The sequence below is a fragment of the Oncorhynchus tshawytscha genome, unplaced genomic scaffold (assembly GCF_018296145.1).
Source record: "Oncorhynchus tshawytscha isolate Ot180627B unplaced genomic scaffold, Otsh_v2.0 Un_contig_8761_pilon_pilon, whole genome shotgun sequence".
NCBI lineage: Eukaryota > Metazoa > Chordata > Actinopteri > Salmoniformes > Salmonidae > Oncorhynchus > Oncorhynchus tshawytscha.
This window is the reverse complement of record NW_024608652.1, coordinates 42,501-60,652: the sequence shown is the minus strand read 5'-3', so window position 1 is coordinate 60,652 and position 18,152 is coordinate 42,501. Positions and strand designations below refer to the sequence as shown.

Below are 18,152 nucleotides of genomic sequence, written 5' to 3'. Positions count from 1 at the left end.
AAACTCCCAGAGCACAGTCCAGGGATGTATTCATTCTGCCTGATGGGTTCAAAACATTTCCCAACTAAAACTATAGTTGATATTGGACAAATACAAGTAGGATTCGTTTGCTTCTGTTTTTAAGAGACCTTTTTTTTTTTAGCAACAGAATCGTCAGAATGAATACACTAGTTCTGGTTGAGTTCAGACCCTCTACAGCCCATCCTAATGTTCCAGTTCAGTCTCAGTGTGGGTTGGTTCACAACTTCCACTCCAGACGTTCTAGGTTTCTCCAGAACATTAGGACGGGCTACAATGTAATCACAAGATTAGTTAATTCACTTGTGTTTGGCCTTAGTGGCCAGAGCCTGTAGGTTAGCCGGTCCTCCCCACACTGTCCCGAACACGTCCCTCTCAGTCCTCAGGGCCACCTCCAGGGGCAGCTCTCTCCCAGACACCACCACGCTCTTTATGGCTCTGATGACCGGGGCTGGACCCGTGGTGTAGCATCCCAACCACTGCTCTGCCTCCAGGAGGGCATTGGCTCCAGACCCAGCCAGGGAACCTTCCAGGACCCCGTCCGCAAGCCCAATCTGAAGCCCCATCTCTGGGTCTATTTTCAAAGCGCCACCCAGCATCTTCAGGGCGTTCTGGCCGCCTACGATGCGTACCAATCTAGCTGCACCGCCCCAACCAGGGACCAGACCCATGTGTTTATGGACAAACTGGATCACACTGCCCGGCGCCATCAACCTAGCAGGGAGAGACCGGGACGTTGGTTTTTAGAGATTGGAAACTTGGTGGATTTGTTTTTGGATATTTCTAGAAAATGACTTTTTATTGTGAACTCTACTTTTCTCCACTATCTGAATGTAGGCCTAAAGTTAATAAACACAATGGTGATATCTATGGACAGTGAGTCACGTTACTGTACCTAAAGTCACAGGCAGTAGTGAGTTCAGCTCCTCCCCCCAGTGCGTTCCCTTCCACCAGAGCTACAGACAACAGAGGTAACCTTCAACAGAGAACACGTGGGTTAGTGTGGCACAGAGCATCTGGTATGACACGCCAATCTAGAACTTCCTACCACAGAGGGTAGTGTAACTACCTCAGTAGTCTGGTCAGGGCATTCTGCATGAACGTACACATCTTCATCCCATCCTGAAAGACAAGACGCATCGTTTTAGACCAGGAGGTCCAACTCATTCCATGGAGGGCCTGGTAGTGTCATACCAGATGCTCTGTGCCACACTAACCCACGTGTTCTCTGTTGAAGGTTACCTCTGTTGTCTGTAGCTCTGGTGGAGGGGGAGGGGGGGGGGTTCCTTTCAATTAAGACCTAGACAACCAGGTGAGGGGACTTCCTGACTAATTAGTGACCTTAATTCATCAACCAAGGAAGGAAAGAAGCACACTCAGACACTCGGCCCTCTGTGGAATGAGTTTGACACGTGGTTTAGGAAGTCAGATTGGATGGAAGTAGGAGTGCCCCAATACAATGTGACTGAATAAAAATGGTTCACTGAGAGAGAACCTCAGAGAGACTGACCTGAGGGTTGGATATATCTCTGACAACATTGAGGACTGACCTGAGGGTTGGATATATCTCTGACAACATTGAGGACTGACCCGAGGGTTGAATATATCTCTGACAACATTGAGGACTGACCTGAGGGTTGGATATATCTCTGACAACATTGAGGACTGACCTGAGGGTTTGAAAAATCTCTGACAACATTGAGGACTGACCTGAGGGTTGGATATATCTCTGACAACATTGAGGACTGACCTGAGGGTTGGATATATCTTGACAACATTGAGGACTGACCTGAGGGTTTGAAAAATCTCTGACAACATTGAGGACTGACCTGAGGGTTGGATATATCTTGACAACATTGAGGACTGACCTGAGGGTTTGAAAAATCTCTGACAACATTGAGGACTGACCTGAGGGTTGAATATATCTCTGACAACATTGAGGACTGACCCGAGGGTTGGATATATCTCTGACAACATTGAGGACTGACCTGAGGGTTGGATATATCTCTGACAACATTGAGGACTGACCTGAGGGTTGGATATATCTCTGACAACATTGAGGACTGACCTGAGGGTTGGATATATCTCTGACAACATTGAGGACTGACTTGAGGGTTGGAAAAATCTCTGACAACATTGAGGACTGACCCGAGGGTTGGATATTTCTCTGACAACATTGAGGACTGACCCGAGGGTTGGATATATCTCTGACAACATTGAGGACTGACCTGAGGGTTGGATATATCTCTGACAACATTGAGGACTGACCTGAGGGTTGGATATATCTATGACAACATTGAGGACTGACCCGAGGGTTGGATATATCTCTGACTGCGTTGATGACTGACCTGAGGATTGGATATATCTCTGACAATATTGAGGACTGACCTGAGGGTTGGATATAGCCCTGACTGCGTTGAGATCTGACCCAGAGCAGAATGTCCCAGCAGCCCCCTGGATGATGAGACCTTTGCCCTCCGTCCACTCCTCTAGCTGGGACACCCTCTCCTCCAGCTCCACCATCATGGAACCTGGAGAAAACAGGGTAGTGTTCAGTAGAGATAAAACGTTTTGAACCTGAGTGAAACACGGAGGTAAAACATGAACATGTTCAATATGAGGTGGAGGATTGACGAGAGAAGAACTGCTTCTCTTCTAGTTTTCATGTGATGAAAATTCTAGATAGTCTGCATAATCAAATAACATTCAGCTCAGACACCCATACATACCCCACCAGACATGCCACCAGGGGTCTCTTCAGACACCATACATACCCCACAAGACATGCCATCGGGGGTCTCTTCAGACATTCATACATACCCCACAAGACATGCCATCGGGGTCTCTTCAGACATTCATACAAACCCCACAAGACATGCCATCAGGGTCTCTTCAGACATTCATACATACCCCACAAGACATGCCACCAGGGTTCTCTTCAGACACCCATACATACCCCACAAGACATGACACCAGGGGTCTCTTCAGACACCCATACATACCCCACAAGACATGCCACCAGGGGTCTCTTCAGACACCCATACACACCCCACAAGACATGCCACCAGGGGTCTCTTCAGGCACCAAGACATACCCCACAAGACATGCCACCAGGGGTCTCTTCAGACACCTGTACATACCCCACAAGACATGCCACCAGGGGTCTCTTCAGACACCCGTACATACCCCACAAGACATGCCAGCAGGGGTCTCTTCAGACACCCGTACATACCCCACAAGACATGCCACCAGGGGTCTCTTCAGACACCCATATATACCCCACAAGACATGCCATCAGGGGTCTCTTCAGACATTCATACATACCCCACAAGACATGCCACCAGGGGTCCCTTCACAGTCCCCAAGTCCAAACTGAATTCACGGCAACGCACAGTATTACACAGAGCCATGATCGCATGTAACTCCCATCTCCCAATTACTCAAGCGAACAGCAAAATGACCTTTTAAAAAAAAAAAAAAAAACATTAAACAACATTTCATGGAACGACGGAGACTGTGAGGGGACACAAACAAACACACAGTGTTTTGTTGTATTGTTAAATGGTTTGTAATTGTAAGTCCTTGTCCATCAGTGTATCAGTGTTCTGTTGTCATGTTTTGTGTTCTTTTTGTGGACCTCCCAGGATGAGCAGCTGCTGCAAAAGCTAATGGAGATCCAAATAAACACGTTTTTTTTTGGTCATCTGTTGCTAAACGTTTTGCTACAGTGTGTCCATACTCAACACAACCCAGTTCGTTGAGCACCAGCCCCTTAGTTCCACTGTCATTCTCAGGAGAAACAAAGAGTCGGAAATATAAACTGAAATATATTTCACTCCGTTTGGTGAAGAGAAAACCAAAGAGAATCGGAGTGATATTTAGTCTGAATTGCAGGTCAGCAAAGAGCAACACTCGGATCAATTAATAAAATATAACATTAGACAGTGCTTCCATACCAGAGAAAGCGTTCATGCGAGCAGGGTTGTTGACGGTCAGTACAGCGATGCCCGACTCCTGTTTGACAAGGTCTATAGATCCCCCAGGGAAAGCTTGGAGTTTCTCTCTGATCTCCTTCTCCTGGAACCCCTTGGCATCGGTGTAAACTGATCCAATCCCCCCGAGGAGGTGCTGCCCCCAGGCACCAAGCCGACTCCCCCTGAGGAGGTGCTGCCCCCAGGCACCAAGCCGAATGCCCCCGAGAAGGTGCTGCCTGGCTGCAGACAGAACCATGCTGCTACCAGGGAAAGGTAGGAGAGAAGGATGGAGGGACAGAAACAGACAGGAGAGGGACTGAGGAAGAGAAGAGGAGGAGAGAGAGAAACAAAAAGGAGAGGGAAACAGAGGAATCGGCACTGTTATTGAACTGTAAAACAGTTGGCCAGAGTTGGTTGCTAGGCCGTATGTGTGCAGTTACCAGTCCATAATAGTCCTCTGTCTGTGCTAACTGAGGCAGTTAGACACTAGCTCAGGTCCAAGGGCATGCGTCCGGTCCCAACTAAGAGATCTACGCATGCGCAGAGGCACCTTATTGTTGTTGCCTTCGAGCGATGGACAAGAGCCTTCATGTCCTTCAGTTATATCCTCTTTATAAAAATGTGGATTCCTAAAAGCGTAGACTTTAACATCCCCAAAAGTACTGTGGAAAAACCGTCCCTAACAACCTGATAATTAGGTGACATAACATAAGAAGCGACATCTTAAAATATTTCACAAACCTGTGCTGTTTGATAGCTCAATGTTGTGGTGTTACATTGAAACCTCTCCCCCCGGAAACATGAACCAGTGAACAAGGAACTTGGCCAGCTGCACTTCGCTGGAACCGACACACGAGGGCAAGCGGACACTCCCATCATTCAGAATGATTGATTCTATGTAGTTTACTAAAGAGAATTGTGGTATGGACTAATTTTTCGGTTTTATATGTCGTTCAAAAATTATTCAAACATCAGTTCACCCCTTTTTTTTCTCGACATTTATTTTTATTTAACCTTTATTTAATTGGGCAAGTCAGTTAAGAACACATCTTTATTTACAATGACAGCCTACCAAAAGGCAAAAGGCCTTCTGCGGGGACAGGGGCTGAATTTTTTTTATTTTATAAATTAAAAATAACATTTAAAAAAAAAAAAGTAAATACATGCTCCTGATATCCCTGCCTTTCTTCTCTACCTCATCCTGATATCCCCACCTTTCCTGTCTCCTTCCTCCTGATATCCCCACCTTTCCTCCCTCCCTCCTCCTGATATCACCACCTTCCCTCTCTCCCTCCTCCTGATATCCCCTCCTGTCTCCCTCCTCCTGATATCCCCACCTTTCCTCCCTCCCTCCTCCTGATATCCCCACCTTTCCTCTCTCCCTCCTCCTGATATCCCCTCCTCTCTCCCTCCTCCTGATATCCCCTCCTTTCCTCTCTCCCCTCCTCCTGATATCCCCTCCTCTCTCCCTCCTCCTGATATCCCCACCTTCCCTCTCTCCCTCCTCCTGATATCCCCACCTTTCCTCTCTCCCTCCTCCTGATATCCCCTCCTCTCCCTCCTCCTGATATCCCCTCCTTTCCTCTCTCCCTCCTCCTGATATCCCCTCCTCTCTCCCTCCTCCTGATATCCCCTCCTTTCCTCTCTCCCTCCTCCTGATATCCCTCCTCTCTCCCTCTCCTCCTGATATCCCCTCCTCTCTCCCTCCTCCTGATATCCCCTCCTCTCCCTCCTCCTGATATCCCCACCTTTCCTCTCTCCCTCCTCCTGATATCCCCACCTTTCCTCCCTCCCTCCTCCTGATATCCCCACCTTTCCTCTCTCCCTCCTCCTGATATCCCCTCCTCTCTCCCTCCTCCTGATATCCCCTCCTCTCTCCCTCCTCCTGATATCCTCTCCTTTCCTCTCTCCCTCCTCCTGATATCCCCTCCTCTCTCCCTCCTCCTGATATCCCCACCTTCCCTCTCTCCCTCCTCCTGATATCCCCACCTTTCCTCTCTCCCTCCTGATATCCCCTCCTCTCTCCCTCCTCCTGATATCCCCTCCTCTCTCCCTCCTCCTGATATCCCCTCCTTTCCTCTCTCCCTCCTCCTGATATCCCCTCCTCTCTCCCTCCTCCTGATATCCCCTCCTCTCTCCCTCCTCCTGATATCCCCTCCTCTCTCCCTCCTCCTGATATCCCCACCTTTCCTCTCTCCCTCCTCCTGATATCCCCACCTTTCCTCTCTCCCTCCTCCTGATATCCCCTCCTCTCTCCCTCCTCCTGATATCCCCACCTTTCCTCTCTCCCTCCTCCTGATATCCCCTCCTCTCCCTCCTCCTGATATCCCCTCCTTTCCTCTCTACCTCCTCCTGATATCCCCTCCTCTCTCCCTCCTCCTGATATCCCCTCCTTTCCTCCCTCCCTCCTCCTGATATCCCCACCTTTCCTCTCTCCCTCCTCCTGATATCCCCTCCTCTCTCCCTCCTCCTGATATCCCCTCCTCTCTCCCTCCTCCTGATATCCCCACCTTTCCTCTCTCCCTCCTCCTGATATCCCCTCCTCTCTCCCTCCTCCTGATATCCCCTCCTCTCTCCCTCCTCCTGATATCCCCTCCTCTCTCCCTCCTCCTGATATCCCCACCTTTCCTTTCAACCTCCTCCTGATATCCCCACCTTTCCTTTCAACCTCCTCCTGATATCCCCACCTTTCCTTTCAACCTCCTCCTGATATCACCACCTTTCCTTTCAACCTCCTCCTGATATCACCACCTTTCCTTTCAACCTCCTCCTGATATCCCTACCTTTCCTCTCCACCTCCTCCTGATATCCACCATAATTCTGCCATAGAGTCTCCACACAGTGTGTAAGATCACATGGCAGTAGGAACAGAGCTTCTTTCTGCCTGCCTCCATTCATTCCCCTGTTATAAACAAAGCATTCTGTCTGAGGAACACATTCAGCTTGCAGGTCCTTATTCAGTCAGGAGAGGAGGCTTTTGTAATAACACATAGTTGGTTACCCCCCCACCAGCAGCAGAGAGGTTGGATTCAGAACTCAGATTACAGTAAATCAACTTCTCTCAAGTGATATGGGATTGGTCCCATATCAACACTAACCCAATCTGACTGATCCCGAGAGAAGGCCAGGCTTATTCTACAATCACACATACTGATAGTGCTTCTAAAGTACAGCTCTTTCATCTATGGTTCGGCCTATATCTGTAGAATGCCCTGTTTGTTGTTTCGTCACTCTGGGCTCTGGTCAACTGTGTCCCAATGGGCTCTGGTCAAACTGTGTCCCAATGGGCCCTGGTAAAACTGTGTCCCAATGGGCACTGTTCAAAGGTAGTGCATTAAATAGGACATACTGCATTCCAATGGGCCCTGTGATGTCATCCTCCAGGGTAGTTAAATGTGTGATGTCACCTCTCCAGGGTAGTTAAATGTGTGATGTCACCTCTCCAGGGTAGTTAAATGTGTGATGTCACCTCTCCAGGGTAGTTAAATGTGTGATGTCACCTCTCCAGGGTAGTTAAATGTGTGATGTCATCTCTCCAGGGTAGTTACATGTGTGATGTCATCTCTCCAGGGTAGTTTAATGTGTGATGTCACCTCTCCAGGGTAGTTACATGTGTGATGTCATCTCTCCAGGGTAGTTAAATGTGTGATGTCACCTCTCCAGGGTAGTTAAATGTGTGATGTCAGCTCTCCAGGGTAGTTACATGTGTCTAACTCAGGTGATGTATATACTGTATCTAACTCAGGTGATGTTTATACTGTATCTAACAGGTGATGGTTATACTGTGTCTAACTCAGGTGATGTATATACTGTATCTAACTCAGGTGATGTTTATACTGTATCTAACTCAGGTGATGTTTATACTGTATCTAACTCAGGTGATGTTTATACTGTATCTAACTCAGGTGATGTTTATACTGTATCTAACTCAGGTGATGGTTATACTGTATCTAACAGGTGATGGTTATACTGTATCTAACTCAGGTGATGGTTATACTGTATCTAACTCAGGTGATGTTTATACTGTATCTAACAGGTGATGGTTATACTGCGAAAACACAATAAGGCATAAAGAGAGGGAGACGAGGAGCCACTGAGCTGAATGACCTGATAGCCAATAGCAGCCCTGTAACGGCAAGGAGCCACTGAGCTGAACGACCTGATAGCCAATAGCAGCCCTGTAACGGTAAGGAGCCACTGAGCTGAACGACCTGATTGCCAATAGCAGCCCTGTAACGGTAAGGAGCCACTGAGCTGAACGACCTGATAGCCAATAGCAGCCCTGTAACGGTAAGGAGCCACTGAGCTGAACGACCTGATAGCCAATAGCAGCCCTGTAACGGTAAGGAGCCACTGAGCTGAACGACCTGATAGCCAATAGCAGCCCTGTAACGGTAAGGAGCCACTGAGCTGAACGACCTGATTGCCAATAGCAGCCCTGTAACGGCAAGGAGCCACTGAGCTGAACGACCTGATTGCCAATAGCAGCCCTGTAACGGTAAGGAGCCACTGAGCTGAACGACCTGATAGCCAATAGCAGCCCTGTAACGGTAAGGAGCCACTGAGCTGAACGACCTGATAGCCAATAGCAGCCCTGTAACGGTAAGGAGCCACTGAGCTGAACGACCTGATAGCCAATAGCAGCCCTGTAACGGTAAGGAGCCACTGAGCTGAACGACCTGATAGCCAATAGCAGCCCTGTAACGGTAAGGAGCCACTGAGCTGAACGACCTGATAGCCAATAGCAGCCCTGTAACGGTAAGGAGCCACTGAGCTGAACGACCTGATAGCCAATAGCAGCCCTGTAACGGTAAGGAGCCACTGAGCTGAACGACCTGATAGCCAATAGCAGCCCTGTAACGGTAAGGAGCCACTGAGCTGAACGACCTGATAGCCAATAGCAGCCCTGTAACGGTAAGGAGCCACTGAGCTGAACGACCTGATAGCCAATAGCAGCCCTGTAACGGTAAGGAGCCACTGAGCTGAACGACCTGATAGCCAATAGCAGCCCTGTAACGGTAAGGAGCCACTGAGCTGAACGACCTGATAGCCAATAGCAGCCCTGTAACGGTAAGGAGCCACTGAGCTGAACGACCTGATAGCCAATAGCAGCCCTGTAACGGTAAGGAGCCACTGAGCTGAACGACCTGATAGCCAATAGCAGCCCTGTAACGGTAAGGAGCCACTGAGCTGAACGACCTGATAGCCAATAGCAGCCCTGTAACGGTAAGGAGCCACTGAGCTGAACGACCTGATAGCCAATAGCAGCCCTGTAACGGTAAGGAGCCACTGAGCTGAACGACCTGATAGCCAATAGCAGCCCTGTAACGGTAAGGAGGTAAGAATAGCAAGACAAACATACAGACATATTGTAGATGTATGACTCTGGTCACATAAGGGAGGACTGTCTCTACTGGTAGGATAGTATCGTCATGGAGACAGCAAGTTATAAGTCTGATGGGGAGAGAGGGAGACGGGACGCCCCCAGGTGGTAAAGGTAGGCAACAACACCTCCACTACACCTCCACTACGCTGATCCTCAACACCGGGGGCCCCACAAGGGTGTGTGCTCAGCCCCCTGTACTCTCTGTTCACCCATGACTGGTTTGAAGACGACACAACAGTAGTAGGCCTGATTACCAACAACGACGAGACCGCCTACAGGGAGGAGGAGAGGGCACTGGGAGAGTGGTGCTAGAAAAACAACCTCTCCCTCAACGTCAACATGACTACAGGATGCAGCAGAGAGAGCACGCCCCGTCCACATCACAGACAACCTGATATGGTCCACCCACACAGACAGTGTGGTGAAGAAGTCGCAACAGAGCCTCTTCAACCTCAGGAGGCTGAAGAAATTTGTCTTGGTCCCTACGACCCTCACAAACTTCTACAGATGCACCATTGAGAGTGAATACCAGACCTGTGAATACCAGTCCTGTGAATACCAGACCAGTGAATACCAGTCCCGTGAATACAATACCAGACCAGTGAATACCAGTGCCATGAACACCAGACCTGTGAATACCTGTCCCGGAAATACCAGTCCCGTGAATACCAGACCAGTGAATACCAGTCCCGTGAATACAATACCAGACCAGTGAATACCAGTCCTTTGAATACCAGACCAATGAATACCAGACCTGTGAATAGCAGACCTGTGAATAGCAGACCTGTGAATAGCAGACCTGTGAATAGCAGACCTGTGAATAGCAGACCTGTGAATAGCAGACCTGTGAATAGCAGACCTGTGAATAGCTGACCTGTGAATAGCAGACCTGTGAATAGCAGACCTGTGAATACGGTTTCAACTGTACCGGCAGATGGCAGACAACGTATATCAGTATATCTCAGTGTCTGTCATCTGCCTGGTACAGTTGAAACTGGGATTCATCTGTGAAGAGCACATGTCCCCACCGTACCAGTGGCCATCGAAGGTGAGCATTTTCCCACTGAAGTCGGTTACGACACCAAGCTGCAGTCAGGTCAAGACCCTGGTGAGGACGACGAGCCTGCAGATGAGCTTCCCTGAGACATGCATTGCGTTGTGTGGGCTAGCAATTAGCTGATGTCATCGTGTGCCCCATGGTGGGGTTATGGTATGGGCAGGCATAAGCTACGGACAATGAACACAATTGCATTTTATCAATGGCAATTTGAATGCACAGAGATACCGTGACGAGATCCTGAGGCCCCATTGTCGTGCCATTCATCCGCCACCATCACCTCATGTTTCATTCCAGACTCTGGGACTCTGCCCTATCCCAGTCATTCCAGACTCGAGGACTCTGCCCTGTGATCCCAGTCGTTCCAGACTCTGTTCTGCCCCAGTCATTCCAGACTCTGGGACTCTGCCCTACCCCAGTCATTCCAGACTCTGCCCTATCCCAGTCATTCCAGACTCTGGGACTCTGCCCTACCCCAGTCATTCCAGACTCTGGGACTCTGCCCTATCCCAGTCATTACAGACTCTGGGACTCTGCCCTATCCCAGTCATTCCAGACTCTGGGACTCTGCCCTAACCCAGTCATTCCAGACTCTGCCCTATCCCAGTCATTCCAGACTCTGGGACTCTGCCCTACCCCAGTCATTCCAGACTCTGGGACTCTGCCCTATCCCAGTCATTACAGACTCTGGGACTCTGCCCTATCCCAGTCATTCCAGACTCTGGGACTCTGCCCTATCCCAGTCATTCCAGACTCTGGGACTCTGCCCTATCCCAGTCATTCCAGACTCTGGGACTCTGCCCTATCCCAGTCGTTCCAGACTCTGGGACTCTGCCCTACCCCAGTCGTTCCAGACTCTGCCCTATCCCAGTCATTACAGACTCTGGGACTCTGCCCTATCCCAGTCGTTCCAGACTCTGGGACTCTGCCCTATCCCAGTCGTTCCAGACTCTGGGACTCTGCCCTATCCCAGTCATTCCAGACTCTGGGACTCTGCCCTACCCCAGTCATTCCAGACTCTGGGACTCTGCCCTATCCCAGTCATTACAGACTCTGGGACTCTGCCCTATCCCAGTCATTCCAGACTCTGGGACTCTGCCCTAACCCAGTCATTCCAGACTCTGCCCTATCCCAGTCATTCCAGACTCTGGGACTCTGCCCTATCCCAGTCATTCCAGACTCTGGGACTCTGCCCTATCCCAGTCGTTCCAGACTCTGGGACTCTGCCCTACCCCAGTCGTTCCAGACTCTGCCCTATCCCAGTCATTACAGACTCTGGGACTCTGCCCTATCCCAGTCGTTCCAGACTCTGGGACTCTGCCCTATCCCAGTCGTTCCAGACTCTGGGACTTTGCCCTATCCCAGTCATTACAGACTCTGGGACTCTGCCCTATCCCAGTCATTACAGAATCTGGGACTTTGCCCTATCCCAGTCATTACAGACTCTGGGACTCTGCCCTATCCCAGTCGTTCCAGACTCTGGGACTCTGCCCTACCCCAGTCGTTCCAGACTCTGCCCTATCCCAGTCATTACAGACTCTGGGACTCTGCCCTATCCCAGTCGTTCCAGACTCTGGGACTCTGCCCTATCCCAGTCATTCCAGACTCTGGGACTCTGCCCTATCCCAGTCATTCCAGACTCTGGGACTCTGCCCTACCCCAGTCATTCCAGACTCTGGGACTCTGCCCTATCCCAGTCATTACAGACTCTGGGACTCTGCCCTATCCCAGTCATTCCAGACTCTGGGACTCTGCCCTAACCCAGTCATTCCAGACTCTGCCCTATCCCAGTCATTCCAGACTCTGGGACTCTGCCCTATCCCAGTCATTCCAGACTCTGGGACTCTGCCCTATCCCAGTCGTTCCAGACTCTGGGACTCTGCCCTACCCCCAGTCGTTCCAGACTCTGCCCTATCCCAGTCATTACAGACTCTGGGACTCTGCCCTATCCCAGTCATTCCAGACTCTGGGACTCTGCCCTATCCCAGTCGTTCCAGACTCTGGGACTTTGCCCTATCCCAGTCATTACAGACTCTGGGACTCTGCCCTATCCCAGTCATTACAGACTCTGGGACTTTGCCCTATCCCAGTCATTACAGACTCTGGGACTCTGCCCTATCCCAGTCATTACAGACTCTGGGACTCTGGTCTACCTCCTACTGTACGGTACAGGAAGTCACCAGGGTCAACAACCACCTGGATACTGAGTGACAGGACAGCCTTGTGGTCTCCTCAGGCAGGCAGTGGCAATTTAGTTCAACCAATTGGCATGGAGTGAGTGATGGCACTATGTCATCTGCTTGTCTGATAGGTCAGTTCTATACATATTGTATATACAGCACATCTCCATATATGGACGTGAATAATGAACCAAGCCTTTTGATCAAAGAGGGATAGGTTGAATGGGTTTAGGCTTGATCATCTATCCCGCTGAGGAGGATGTTACCATGCAGTTTCCGTTAAGAGGATGGAGTATGTCTGAAATTACAGTCAGGCTAATGGAGAGAGGAGCGCGTGGCTCTGAGAGAGAGAGAAACACAGAGAGAGAGGGAGGGAGGGAGGGAGGGGGATGGAGGGAGGGTGGAGGGGGGGAGGGAGGAGCGCATGGCTCTGAGAGGCTGAGAGAGAGAAACAGAGGGAGGGAGGGAGGGAGGGAGCGGTGGCTCTGAGAGGCTGAGAGAGAGAAACAGAGGGAGGGAGGGAGGGAGGAGCGCGTGGCTCTGAGAGGCTGAGAGAGAGAAACAGAGGGGAGGGAGGGAGGGCGCGTGGCTCTGAGGGCTGAGAGGAGAAACAGAGGGAGGGAGGGAGGGAGGGAGGGAGGGGCGCGTGGCTCTGAGAGGCTGAGAGAGAGAAACACAGAGGGAGGGAGGGGGAGGGAGACGGAAGAGGACAGGCCACTAAGTGATGCATCACCAGGTTGATACTCAGCTGTCTGCTGCAACACAGGAAGTCTGGGAATGTGCTGGAGTCAGCATGGTACTAAAACCTTTCTGAGATAAGACCCAGGACACACACACACACACACACAGACTCTTGCAGTTGAGTTGAATGTCAATGTGTCTGTTCAGTAGAATGTCTATTTCAGGGCAGGATGGATGGCAGGTTGGCAGATGCCACAGCCCTCAGTGGAACCCAAACCGCTGGGGCCCTGGGACTCCTAGAGAGAAGGGTCGGAGGTCAGGGTTCGGATGGACCAGAACTTGAACAGCTGTTTGAGAGGAAGGGAGTGCACTAAACACCATAAAGATGCTGTCACAGCTGCTACAGTACTGGTGTGTCTGTTCTTCGTGTGTGTGTGTGTGTGTGTGTGTGTGCGTGTGTGAGTGTGTGTGTTTGGAGACTGACTGTTGTTTGACAGGTGTGTATGGAGCTAAGTGTACTGTGTGTGGTCCACTCACACAGACAGCATGTGTGGTGGCGTGTGCGCCTGTTCAACCTCAGGAGGCTGAAGTGTGTGTGTGTGTCACCAAAAGCACTCACAAACTTCTACAGATGCACAATGTTTAGAGATCCTGACTGGCTGTTTCACAGGTAGTGGTATGGCTAACTGTACCTGCCCTCACCGTCTCTCTCCAGAGTCTATCTATATCTGACTGTCACTATGCAGAATGAAGAAACTACCTGCCCTCCAGGACAGCCTACCCACCCATGTCTGTCTGGCCTGGTCATCAGGACATCAACCACCCGAGCCACTGTCTGTTCTGCCCGCTGCCATCCCTGGGCCCATGTCAGTCTGCCTGGTGGAGCTCAAAGCTGGGCCCATGTCTGACTGAAAAACAGCTCTATCTGGGCCCAGACTGTCTGCCACCACTGGAGTGGCTACTGCCAACCCACTGTCAATGACCTGACTCTACTCCAGCCCTTTAATCCTGGTGGATCGATGGGCCCATGTCTGTAAATGGTATCACCCTAGGCCACTTTAAACTGCTGCCTGGTGGAGCTCTCCCCTACCCATGTCTGTCTGCCTGGTTGAGCTGTACCTGGGCCCATGTCTGTCATCCTGGTGTAATACATGTATCACTAGCCACTTTAACTCTGCCACTTGGTTTACATGTTATCTCATATGGAGCTATACTGGGCCCATGTCTGTCTGCCTGGTGGAGCTCTCCCTGGGCCCATGCTGTCTGCCTGGTCACTCATTCCCTGGGCCCATGTCTATTCTTTATCCCCTTACACTGGTATGACAGTAGTTTTTCCCTTTAGAATTGTTAGTTAGATTGTCTTCTGCATTGTCTCCCCTAGAAGCACAAGCATTTCTGTCTGCACTCGCATTAACATCTGCCCATGTGTATGTCTAAAATTTGATTTGACTCTCCCTACCATGTCTGTCTGCCATGTCTATCCCCTGGGCCTGTCTGTCTGCCTGGTGGAGCTCTCCAGCCCATGTCTGTCTGCCTGGTGGAGCTCTCCCCTGGGCCCATGTCTGTCTGCCTGGTGGAGCTCTCCCCTGGGCCCATGTCTGTCTGCCTGGTGGAGCTCTCCCCTGGGCCCATGTCTGTCTGCCTGGTGGAGCTCTCCCCTGGGCCCATGTCTGTCTGCCTGGTGGAGCTCTCCCTGGGCCCATGTCTGTCTGCCTGGTGGAGCTCTCCCTGGGCCCATGGGCCCATGTCTGTCTGCCTGGTTGAGCTCTCCCTGGGCCCATGTCTGTCTGCCTGGTGGAGCTCTCCCCTGGGCCCATGTCTGTCTGCCTGGTGGAGCTCTCCCTGGGCCCATGTCTGTCTGCCTGGTGGAGCTCTCCCTGGGCCCATGTCTGTCTGCCTGGTGGAGCTCTCCCTGGGCCCATGTCTGTCTGTCTGGTATGAGCTCTCCCCTGGGCCCAGCCATGTCTGTCTGCCTGGTGGAGCTCTCCCCTGGGCCCATGTCTGTCTGCCTGGTGGAGCTCTCCCCTGGGCCCATGTCTGTCTGCCTGGTGGAGCTCTCCCTGGGCCCATGTCTGTCTGCCTGGTGGAGCTCTCCCTGGGCCCATGTCTGTCTGCCTGGTTGAGCTCTCCCCTGGGCCCATGTCTGTCTGCCTGGTGGAGCTCTCCCTGGGCCCATGTCTGTCTGCCTGGTTGAGCTCTCCCCTGGGCCCATGTCTGTCTGTCACTATGCAGAATGAAGTCCAGGTTTGTTTACTGTTTTTACAGACTGACTGGGTGCTTAGGCGAACACGTGAGCCCCCTCCCTCCCACGTCCCACCCAGACCCAGACTTAGAAACAGGAACCCATCCCAGGGAAGGAGAGGTCAGGACTGGGCTTCTATCACCAGACCCAGTGGAGGGGTAGGATTTCAGGCACCGAGACATCGTGGCTAAATGCATGCTATTTCTATCAGCGCAGGGTGCCAAGTTTAGACAGCCTGGGCTCAGGTGTCAGTCCACCACCTGGGTTCAACTACTATTTGAAATCATTTCATTCAGCTTGCCTGGCTTAACGGACCGATAGGAAAAGGTGCCAAAACGATGAACCCCACACAGCTGGCACTCTAGGAAGGCTAGAGAAAACACTCAAAAGGTATTTGAAAGATTTTAAGGAGTATTTGAACCCAGGTCTGGTCCCCCCCAGGGAGCCGGGGTCTGGTCCCCCCCAGGAGCCGGGTCTGGTCCCCCCCCCCAGGGAGCCGGGTCTGGTCCCCCAGGGAGCCGGGTCTGGTCCCCCCCCAGGGAGCCGGGTCTGGTCCCCCCCCCCAGGGAGCCGGGTCTGGTCCCCCCCCCCCCCCAGGGAGCGGGTCTGGTCCCCCAGGGAGCCGGGTCTGGTCCCCCCCCAGGGCCGGGTCTGGTGTCCCCCAGGGAGCCGGGTCTGGTCCCCCCCAGGGAGCCGGGTCTGGTCCCCCCAGGGAGCCGGGTCTGGTCCCCCCCCCAGGGAGCCGGGTCTGGTCCCCCCCGGGTCTGCCCCCTAGGGAGCCGGGTCTGGTCCCCCCAGGGAGCCGGGTCCCCCCCCCCAGGGAGCCGGGTCTGGTGTCCCCCAGGGAGCCGGGTCGGTCCCCCCAGGGAGCCGGGTCTGGTCCCCCCAGGGAGCCAGGTCTGATCCCCAGGGAGCTGGTTGGGAGCCGGGTCTGGTCCCCCCAGGAGGGTCTGGTCCCCCCCCAGGGAGCCGGGGGGGTCCCCCCAGGGAGCCGGGTCTGGTCCCCCCAGGGAGCCGGGTCTGGTCCCCCCAGGGAGCCGGGTCTGGTCCCCCCAGGGAGCCGGGTCTGGTCCCCCCCCAGGGAGCCGGGTTGGGCCGGGTCTGGGGGGAGGGAGGGGAGGGGAGGGAGGGGGATAGGGAATCTAGGCCTGCGTCCCAAACAGCTCCCCATTTCCTATATATAGTGCACTACTTTTGACCAGGGCCCTGGAGTCCAAAGTCTTGTTTCAAAGTAGTGCACTTCAGAGGGAATAAGGTATATGCTATTTGGGACGTAAATCAGCCCAGTCAACTCCTGAGTCCCTGGAGTAGACGGATGAAATCAACCCCCTTCAGAATGATGGATCAGCCGGCAACTGTGGGATAGTTGTCATCGCCATGGTAATCGCTCAAACGGGAAGGAAGCAGATGATTGGCTGGGTGTCAAAGTGGATCAAATCAAATCAAATCTATATTGGTCACATATTTATCAGATGTTATGGTGGGTGTAGAGAAATGTTTATATTCCCAGCTCCAACAACTCAGTCGTCTAAATACCTGACAATACAAAACATATTTATCAGATGTTATGGTGGGTGGAGAAATGTTTATATTCCCAGAACAACTCAGTCGTCTAAATACCTTATATTTATCAGATGTTATGGTGGGTGGAGAGAAATGTTTATATTCCCAGCTCCAACAACTCAGTCGTCTAAATACCTGACAATACAAAACACGCAAACCCCCAAAAACAATTTTAAAAACGGGATTTTCGAAGATGAGAAGAATACACATTATTATTATTATACTATAAATTGTAATCCAGACGTATTAAGAAGTAGACAGTAAATATGTAGCTACATTTATTACACAAATTAAAAACAGCAAAGGCATCACGTTCATGATATCGACACGTGTCACAAGGTCACCACCACATCGGTTCAACAGACTGTGGGCCGGGTAGGTAACCATCGGTTACAGAGACCACGAGGTCACGAGGTCACCACCACATCGGTTCAACAGACTGTAGTATTAGTCAATAGGGCCGGGTAGGTAACCATCGGTTACAGAGACCATCAGTAGAAAGGGTTTGTTGTCCATTTCATCATGTTAAAAATAAAATTAAAAAATATATTTAAAAAAGGGGCATTCTGCTATTAGTAAAGTGTTTTTTTGTATGAACTACAGATTGCCCCTTTAAGCATGCCCCCAACAAACAGGAAGCGCTAACACACAAGGAGCTAGTCAGCTATCCTACCCGACAACAGCCGGCGATGTCCAATCAAATAAAAGCATAGAAACTCATCAGTCCTTTTTTTTTTTTTTTTTTTTTTTTTAGCGAGAAGAGAAGTTGTAGACGACACCTTTGGTAAATATGAAGAAACAGGCCCGTTTTATGTAATCCATCTGATATCAGAAAGGTAAAGAATAACAAACATTTATTCTGTAACACTGTAATTATTATGCAACATGTCAAGTTAAAAAGAGTACGTGAAATGAATGCCGTTGAATATATTAGCCTCCCAAATGGCACCCTATTCCCTATTTAATGCACTACTTTAGGACCAAAAAGCACTGGGCTCTGGTCTAAAGTAGTGTTGCACTATATAGGGAATAGGGTGCTATTTGGGATGCA

At 51.2% G+C, this 18,152-nt stretch overlaps 2 protein-coding genes across 3 annotated transcripts in view; both read right to left on the bottom strand.

The window, feature by feature from the left end:
• Window positions 1-106: 106 nt before the first annotated feature.
• Window positions 107-4,833, bottom strand: LOC112239354 (ethylmalonyl-CoA decarboxylase). Of its 2 annotated transcripts, none has more exons than XM_042313478.1 (6): window positions 4,734-4,833; window positions 3,975-4,308; window positions 2,407-2,549; window positions 1,088-1,140; window positions 914-994; window positions 107-732 (listed from the first exon to the last, which is right to left on the bottom strand). In XM_042313478.1, the coding sequence occupies exons 2-6, from the start codon at window positions 4,246-4,248 to the stop codon at window positions 318-320; spliced, it is 966 nt and encodes a 321-aa protein (XP_042169412.1). In that variant the 5' UTR covers window positions 4,249-4,308; window positions 4,734-4,833; the 3' UTR covers window positions 107-317. The 2 variants fall into 2 exon arrangements, with proteins under 2 accessions (XP_042169412.1, XP_042169413.1); XM_042313479.1 differs by lacking the exon at window positions 4,734-4,833 and adding an exon at window positions 4,433-4,721.
• A 12,531-nt stretch (window positions 4,834-17,364) lies between these two features.
• Window positions 17,365-18,152, bottom strand: part of LOC112239351 (putative protein TPRXL) — a 20,989-nt gene continuing 20,201 nt past the window's right edge. Inside the window, exon 2 of the mRNA XM_042313480.1 lies at window positions 17,365-18,152. This exon is cut by the window's right edge and continues 649 nt beyond it. The gene's annotated coding sequence lies outside the window, so the exon portion shown is untranslated.